The sequence below is a fragment of the Corylus avellana genome, chromosome 4, assembly GCF_965113065.1.
Source record: "Corylus avellana chromosome 4, dhCorAvel1.hap1.2, whole genome shotgun sequence".
NCBI lineage: Eukaryota > Viridiplantae > Streptophyta > Magnoliopsida > Fagales > Betulaceae > Corylus > Corylus avellana.
Genome location: NC_142493.1, coordinates 18,089,394 through 18,098,181, shown reverse-complemented (window position 1 = coordinate 18,098,181; position 8,788 = coordinate 18,089,394). Strand labels below are relative to the sequence as shown.

Genomic DNA, 8,788 nt, shown 5'->3' with positions numbered 1-8,788 from the left:
CGACATCATTTGCCATGGGTTTGCTGCATGGGTCATATTTTCCTCCCACGATTTTGCTATGATTTCACGACACTTAGCATGCAAGTCCCACCCAGCCTCAAATTTGAATTTGTGTGGTTCCTTATGTTGTGTAACCTGGTCTTTTAGCAACACCAAAAGTGGGGAATGGTCGGAACAAAGTAAAACCCCAACCACAACCTCCAACCTGTGATGTAGTTCACTCCACTCCTAATTTGCCACCACTCGGTCGAGTCTCTCCTTTGTAAACTCAGCCCCTTCCCTACCATTATTCCACGTATATTTGGGTCCCCTATATCCCAAGTTTGACAAACCACACACCTCCAAGGTATTTTGGAAATTTTCCATCAAGCCCCTTTGGCGTCTATTCCCTCTAAATTTTTCATCTGCACTAAGGATTTCATTAAAATCACCAAGACAGGCCCAAAGGATAGGATCCATCCGAGCGATGTGTCAAAGTAAATTCAACACCTCCGGTCTCTTGCTAGGATCTGGCTGACCATAGAAACCTGTAAGTTTCTATTGCGATATAGTTGGGGAAGTGTGATAAGCGCCAAATGTTGCACATTCAAGCCCTTAATTTACATATGTTAATTTCTTAGCATTGTTATTTGTTTGATTTTTGTTTTTGTTTTCTTTTTTTTTTGTTTTGTTTTTCTTTTAGGTTTTATTTGGCGAACCATTGAAAATTGGGCTTAAAAGGGCAAAAGCTGGAGCATTCTGGACTTGGGATCGAGCACAGCTGTTCTTGAGATCGAGCGCGCCTGCGCTCGAGCACCTGCAGCCCAGGATTGAGCGCACGCATGCGCTCGCATGCACATCAGCTAAGCTCGAGCGCACAACCTTCGAATCGAGCACGCACGGGCGTACAGTGCATGGCAAGAATCTTTTTCCAGCTTGGACTTGGTTTTCAGTCTCCCAATTGGACTGGGAGACTGACCTCCGGTTTTCCTAGGGTTTCTAGGGTTTTCCTAATCCCTATAAATAGGGGTGCAAAGGCGGTTACGATTAGCGGTTAGTGGCAATAACCGCTAACCGTAACCGCCTTAGCGGTTAGTAGATTTCACTAACCGCAACCGCTAACCGCCGGTTAGCTGTTAGTGAAATAGATAACCGCCCGCTAACCGCTTTTTTAAAATTGGGCTTTTTTTTTTTGCTTTCTTTAGGGCTTTTTGGGCTTATTTTTTGGGGCTTTTTTTTACCCTTATTTTTTTTTCTTGTATTTTTAATATCTTCTTGGGCCCAATTGCTATAAAAAGAGCCCATATTGAAAAATCAAAAATATTTTGACCCAAAATTTACATTTACTTGTACTTTTAAAAAAATTTCCTTAAATATTAAATCATAATCGGTTAACTTTTTTTTAAACAAAAAAAATAAATAAAAATAAAAATAAAAATTCAACACAACATACAAAAAAAAGTTCAGAATTCAGACAACTGTCACAACATATAAAAAAAGTTCAACAGAAAGCATATAAAATAAGTTCAAATAAAACATTAAATGATACAAATACATTTATACTTTAATTGTGATTATAAGTAACACATTGTTAAATCTAATGTCAATTACTTAATTTGATATTATATAATTATATAGTCTCATTAAATTATACCATATGATTCATATGATTAATTATTTAAATTCTTATCATATTTACTTATAATCTTTTTTCTTTGAATTGAACTTAATATCTAATGGTAAATGGTAATGTTCAAACTCCTAAATCCTAAATTCCTAAAGTATCTAATAATGCTTTAATTAAATTGTAGACTTGTATTTATAAGTAATATATTGTTTAATTCAATTGAATCAATTGTGATTATCATTGTACATGAATCATATGATTAACTTGTAGACTTATGACTTATGAGTTATGTCATATAATATATGTATTATTTATTATTATATAATCATATGATTTAATGATCAAGTCATCATGTGATATAATCATATCAATTATAGTGATAATATATAAATTACTAAAATTATAATGATAATACATTAATACTTAAATTGTGTTTATAAGTAACACATTGGTCATTGTTTAATCCAATGTCAATTACTTAATTTGATATTATACGAATCATATCATCATTGTACATTAATAATATGATTCACTTGAAGTCTTGAATAAAGTATTTGGATTATCATTGAATCATATGATTAAGTATTGATATTATACATTTATATTATTCATATACATATGTAGACTTATAAGTTTATAACATACATTGGAAATAAGTCTCTAGATATTTAATTGTTGTATTAGTATGAATTGGTATACTTATGAGTTATGTTATATTATATATGTATAATTTGTTATTATATAATCAAATGATTTAATGATCAATCTCATGTGATATAATCAAATAAATTATAGTGATAATATATTAATACTTAAATTGTGATTTAATTATTTTTTAAAAAAAAATTGTGATTTAATGATCAAGTGATTATATGATATAATCATATAAATTATAGTGATAATATATTAATACTCAAATTGTGATTTAATTATTTTTTAAAAAAATTGTGATTTAATGATCAAGTGATTATGTTATATGTATAAATATTTTTATAATTATAATTATAAAAATATATTATATAAAAAGGAGGTTAGCGGTTAGTGGTTACGGTTAGTAGACCCAATAACCGCTAACCGCTAACCGCTAGGCGGTTATAGCGGTTAGGCGGTTAGCGGTTAATGCGGTTAGGCGGTTATGCGGTTAGGCGGTTGGCGGTTATAACGGTTAGCGGTTAGCGGGCGGTTAAAAACCGCCCGCCTTTGCACCCCTACCTATAAATAAGGCTCAAAACATTGTAAACAGACACATCGCTTTCTAAAGTTAAAAATTAAAAAATTGTCTTGGGAGCTTAGAAGATCATAAGCGGCTGAACCAATTGTGGGGTATTGATGTAACCCTTTCCAAGCACAATGGTTTGATTGTATTTAATTTCTAGTTTTTCAATTTATGCATGTTGATTGTATAACTCTGAGGATTGCTACAATTGATTTCTGTTCTTCATATTAACTGCAATTGTTCTTAATTTCCAACTCAATATTAGTAAAATTCTTATCTTGTCTTAGAAAGTATTTTACTATTATTGAACTCGAATCCTTCTTATTTTCTGTGATTATAAGAATGATGGTTATACAATGGTTCTTAATTGACATGCAATCAATAGGGTTAGATAGGCCATACCTAGGAAAGACAGATCGTACTACACCCTAGTTTAGTGTAATTTAGGTAGACGATCCGTGCCAACCGAAGATGGGTTATACTATTCCATTGATTGCATGAAACTTATTAAATAATTAAATAATTCATATTTAGGGAAGACAAGTTGTACCGCATCTTAGTGGTTAGGTGGACGATCCATGCTATCCGAAGATGAATTATTTTAATTCTTCAATAATGTGTTTTCTTATTTAAATTATAACATGCCTATAATGAATTGCTAGAATTAAATATGGTTAACTATTGATGTGCGGATAGTGGTGAAGTCAATACCCTACTCTCTCTCTCTCATATATTTACTCTCTTTATTTCCGTTTACTTCATGCACTTTGAATTGACACAAACAAATCATTCTCTCTTGAATTAAGTTAATTTTAATCTTTCAAATTTTGATAATAAAACTCCTGCAGTCCTTGAGGTTCGACACCCTCAATATAACCCTATCTTACGGGATTCGTATTATTGCGAGGGGTACTTTTATAATTGATATTTTTGGTCACAAAAATACCACATCAATTTTTGGCGCCGTTACTGGGGACTGCTTAACAGTTTCATTATCTAATTTTAAGGATTAATTTTAGCTTAATAATCTATTTTCTGTTTTACGTTGCTAACTTTAATTCTGTTTTGTGTTTTATTTTTTTTAGAATTTTCAAACAGGTCCGTAGCTGCCCTTCAAGCGCAGATCGTGTGCGATCGAGTGCACAGACGCACTCCAGCAGGATTAGGCCAGCAGCGCTCGAGCGCTCCACTCCTGCGTTCGCACCCATCTGTGGCAGTACGCTTGAGCGCACCCTGCCGTTCGATCGCACGCACCAGCAGCAGCCTACATCCAAAATCCCAGGGCATCTAAGGGCCATTTGTGAGCTTTAATTTTCTGTTTTAGTTTAGTTTTTTATTTCTATTTTTTTTATGCTAGGTCGCTGTTCTTTGTCTTTTCCATTAATTCCTTGCGACCTTGAACTTGAACACACCCTTAGACAAATTAGATCCGAAAGGACTCCTAATTTGCTAGAAGAGCGTCCCATTGAGACCATGGGCGAAACTAATCACGTGGCTTTGAGATATCATTATCTCCCTACCACTTACACTACACCCACATGTCTCCGGCTGCCGGAGATTACGGCAGCCCACTATGAGATTAAGCCTAGCACTATACAGAGTCTACCTTCTTTCTTAGGGCTTAGCACTGAAAACCCTTATGACTTCCTCAGTGATTTCGAAGCAATTTGTTCTACCATTAAAATGACAGGATTCACTAAGGATGCGTCTTTTTCCTTTCTCCCTCAAGGAAAAAGCCAAACATTGGTTACAGTCCTTAGTACCCGACTCTATCACTTCTTGGGCTCAATTGCAACAAGAGTTTCTTAAGAAGTATTTTCCCATAGGAATGACCAATGACACTAGGAGAACTATCACTAGCTTCTCCCAATATGAGGGAGAAGATTTCCATGAAACCTGGGATAGGCTGAAGGACTTACTTAGATCATGCCCACACCACGCTGTCCCCAAATGGCAGCTAGTGCAGAGTTTCTATGATGGTTTGACCGAGTCCAATAGAAAGATGGTAGATGCATCGTGTGGGGGAACATTCATGTTAAAAAGTGAAGATGAAGCATGGTCTGTGTTTGAAAATTTGAGTAATAATTCTCTTCAACAGGTTTCCACCAGATGAAGGGCACCAGCATCTAAAGCACTCAAGACAGAGAGTTTGTATGAAGCAGAACATTCCCCAAACATGGCCGCCCAAGTAGTTGAGGCTATCACAAGAAGCTAGATCAAGATTTGATGACTGTTGGTTTTGCTCATAATACTGCTCACATGCACACCACCACATGAGCGTTGCTCATTTTGTTCTAGTCCTATGCATCATGTAAATAACAGTCGTATTGCTAGAAATTATACTGATGTTGCTAATGAGCAGGTGAATGCAACTTTCTCCAGACCGGGTAATGATCCGTATTCCAATACCTATAACCCTGGGTGGAGAAATCATCCCAATTTCTGATGGAAGAATCCAAATTTGGGCAACTCAGCCCCAGGGCCACACAATCAAGCTCAATCCAACAGGCAGCCCTACCAACCCCATTCCACTTACCGGCCTCCACAGCAGCAATACCAGGCCACACAACTTTGCCCAGATTCTAATTTTGAGGATCGGATGCTGAAAATGATGAGTGAGAAACTAAAAACTCTTAAATTTAATTTCATATTAAATTGTACGACATTACAAAAGTTACATGTCTATAGAATCATTGGAGAAAAGATCAAGAGAACTTTCTTTTGCTATAGACATGTACAAAAAAAAAAAAAAAAAAAACATAGTTTCTCCTTCAAATTATGCTCGACGGCGATCGCTAATGGAATAAAATTCATCCATTATCATCTCTGAAGTAAAATTCTTAGCAATTTCTTTCTCAATATAAACTACCAAATGGTCTGCAAAAAACACATCTTATATTCTAGTACGCAATCTAGTCTTTATAAGTTTCATGGTAGCAAAAGCTCGTTCTGTAGTCGCAGTAGAAATAGGGAGAGTTAACACTAGGCAAATCAATCTGTCAATCAAAGGATAAATCTTTGATTTTTCTGAAACTGTCAATCCTCTGCATAACTCAGATAATGTAGACGTATTTTGAAAATCTTGATGCTTTGGCACATCAAGCTTATAATGCTGCAACTGAAATTTCAAACAAATTTTTTCTTGTTCGGTGAAATCTTGAGGATAAAACTTCTCAGCTAACTTACATAAATCATCAATCTTAAATGATTTGTATGCATCTTTAGGGCTTAAAGCGACGCTAAGAATGAGGAGTTCCACAGCTTGCTCATTAAATATATTTTTCAATTCTTGTAACTGGAAGTCTATTGCAGTAGTACATATATCAACTCTAAATTGATGCTCTATTGTTGTCGGAGACCCTTCATCTTGACGACGAGATCTACCTCGAGCTCTAGTGTAATGAGCATTCATATCAGCAATATCAATATCATTTTCTTCATAAAATGATTTAACAGTAGCAAGCAAAGGCTCCCACCCATCATCTCTCATCTTTTGAATGAGTGATTATGTAGTTGAAACTTGACTCATGGCATTTAAAATGTCTAGTGACTTTTGTTACAAAGTTTGGCAAAGCATATTCGTGAGTCCGATAATTTCTTTCATCAAATGCAATATCAAAATAAATTCAAATGATGTTAATATCATGTAAGCCGCTTCATCATCACCACGTTGAGAATAATTAGCTCCCTCATTTGAGATCTTGTTGATAACTGAACAAGTTGCACCAAACATTCTTATCATGCTACAAATAGATTAATAATGAGATGACCATCGAGTATCTCCAGGTCATTGCAAAGTGCCAATTTGTTTTACCTCCCTTCTAGTCTCAATTGCATTAGAAGCAACCAAATTTTCAATTTCAACAGCATGAATAGATTGCAAGTCATCATAACGTTTAGAAGAACCCCCAACAATATTAATAATTGAAGCCAACTGGATAAAGAATTGATAAATGTGCTTGGCTTCTCTAGATGCTGCAACTAAAGCTAATTGTAGTTTATTAGCCATGCAATGTACATAATATGCATAGGTACAATTCCTAACAAATAAAGCTTGTAACCCATTCCATTCACTACGCATATTACTAGCTCCATCATATCCTTGGCCTCGAATATTTTCGATTTGGAGGTTGTAATGAGAAAGAACAACACATATCTCTTTTTTCAAAGTTGATGCAGAAGTATCTTTAACATGCACAATATGAAAGAATCGCTCCCTAATAAAACCATTTTTATCAACAAACCTCAAAATAATAGCCATTTGCTCCCTTTTTGATTCATCCCGAGCTTCATCAATGAGAATGCAAAATTTGGCATCCCCAATTTCTTTTCTAATCACATCCCGCACTTTATTTGCAATGATATGTAGGATTTCCTTTTGAATTTTGGGTGATGTATATTTGGCATTTTTTGGAGCATTTTCCAAGACAAGTCTAGTAACATCGTCTTAGCTTGCTAGGAGCTTTACCAATTCAATGAAGTTACCTTGATTTTTCAAGCCAGAGCTTTCATCGTGACCTCGAAAGGGACATGCTTGGAATGCAAGCCATTGAACATTGAGCCGCAACCGATTATTCTTTGTTTCTTGTAATGTTTGCTTTTCAACTATCTTTTCTATATGCCCTGCTTGATTCATTAGATCCTCACAACATTTCACGGCAATATTATGTGGTGAATTTGGATCTTTCCCCACATGTCTCATTAAAGAACTATTCATCCCATCGCTTGCCTTTTTCCAATTGTTAAAACCTTTCCCTGTAAATGCATTTGATCCTGGACGACCTGTTGGTTTCTTAGCAAAAACATACCATTGAAGACAAAATATAGCATCCTTTGATTCTGAATACTCCACCCAAGTTGAGTATGTCTCAAACCAAAAGGCTTGAAATCGGCGACGATTATTACCCATTCCTAAATATGGATATTCTGAAAGCTTGGGTTGACATGGTTTGGCTCTAATACAAGCACGTCAAATGTCATCTTGTAAGTTAACAGGGAATTCCCATATTTGCATACATAATCCTAGATCACGTTGCAAAAAGGTAGCATTCATTTCTTCAGGTTGAATTCTTGGACATTTGGAGGGACGCTCATCAGTCACTAAAGCCTCGAGATCCGTTGCTAAAGGTCTCTCTAAATGTATACAAGTACTAACTTTTGATTGACTCCCATCTTTTTTCTTAAAGAATGAATCAAGTGTTTTTGGCTTTCCCATATTTCTCTTAACTTTAAGAAAAATTATGGTCAAGAATTAACCTGAAAAATATCTAGAAGTATAAGATTTTTGTTTAGAATTTCATTACATTTCTTATTATCACTAACAAGTGAAGGAATGCCAAATAAATTCATAAATTCAAACCTATCAAATTAACCCACAAAATCTAACAATGAAAACTAAAATAAAAAAAATAGAAAATTGTATAATTTTTCTATATCAAAATACTCATTTTATTCGAAATCTCATGACATCATAAATATTCAATAGTACAAACTACTAGCAAAATAAACTAATCATGATCTCTAGGGTTCAAAAAAAAAAAAAACCTTTCAGCGTAATACCTCGTTCTTGCCTCTGAAATCTTGAAACTGGTTGTGCCTTACCACAATGCGATCTAAATTTGTTAAAACCTATTTATCAAAAAAAAAAAAAAAAAAATTGTTAAAGCGTGATCACATATCACATACTTTTAGCATCTCATTCTCATCCATGGACCATAGTCATATGACACAAATCCACTCTTAGCTACCAATTGAATATTATAAGATCATTACAATTTACACTTTATTATAAAACATGTAAGCTGAAAATTCCAATTGAAGGCTAAGCTCAAACAATGGAAATTTTTTAAGCTCAAATTCTCACACAAGAAGTCCATTTTTTTTTTCTTTTATTTTTAAGATCACATTCTTTACTGGATGTAGTAATGATTTGCATTCAACATTCTCCAAGTTGACTATCTTTTGAG

The 8,788-nt window shown here is 34.6% G+C and overlaps 2 protein-coding genes across 2 annotated transcripts; both read right to left on the bottom strand.

Annotated features, from left to right (window-relative positions):
* Positions 1–5,715: 5,715 nt before the first annotated feature.
* Positions 5,716–6,312, bottom strand: LOC148586400 (uncharacterized). The gene has a single exon (XM_088515612.1). The coding sequence runs from the start codon at positions 6,310–6,312 to the stop codon at positions 5,716–5,718; it is 597 nt and encodes a 198-aa protein (XP_088371738.1).
* A 152-nt stretch (positions 6,313–6,464) lies between these two features.
* Positions 6,465–7,731, bottom strand: LOC148586399 (uncharacterized). The gene is made up of 3 exons (XM_088515611.1): positions 7,308–7,731; positions 6,637–7,169; positions 6,465–6,533 (listed from the first exon to the last, which is right to left on the bottom strand). Exons 1-3 carry the CDS (start codon positions 7,729–7,731, stop codon positions 6,465–6,467), a joined length of 1,026 nt encoding a protein of 341 aa, XP_088371737.1.
* Positions 7,732–8,788: the final 1,057 nt, after the last annotated feature.

Excerpts from the sequence above, each read along its gene's own strand:
- LOC148586400 (XM_088515612.1), bottom strand. The coding sequence starts at position 6,312 with ATGAGAGATGATGGGTGGGAGCCTTTGCTTGCTACTGTTAAATCATTT.
- LOC148586399 (XM_088515611.1), bottom strand. The coding sequence starts at position 7,731 with ATGGGTAATAATCGTCGCCGATTTCAAGCCTTTTGGTTTGAGACATAC. Across the intron at positions 7,170-7,307 it reads CTCTGGCTTGAAAAATCAAG|TGCGGGATGTGATTAGAAAA; the intron begins GTAACTTCATTG and ends TTGCAAATAAAG. Across the intron at positions 6,534-6,636 it reads CAATTGAGACTAGAAGGGAG|TTATCAACAAGATCTCAAAT; the intron begins GTAAAACAAATT and ends CAACTTGTTCAG.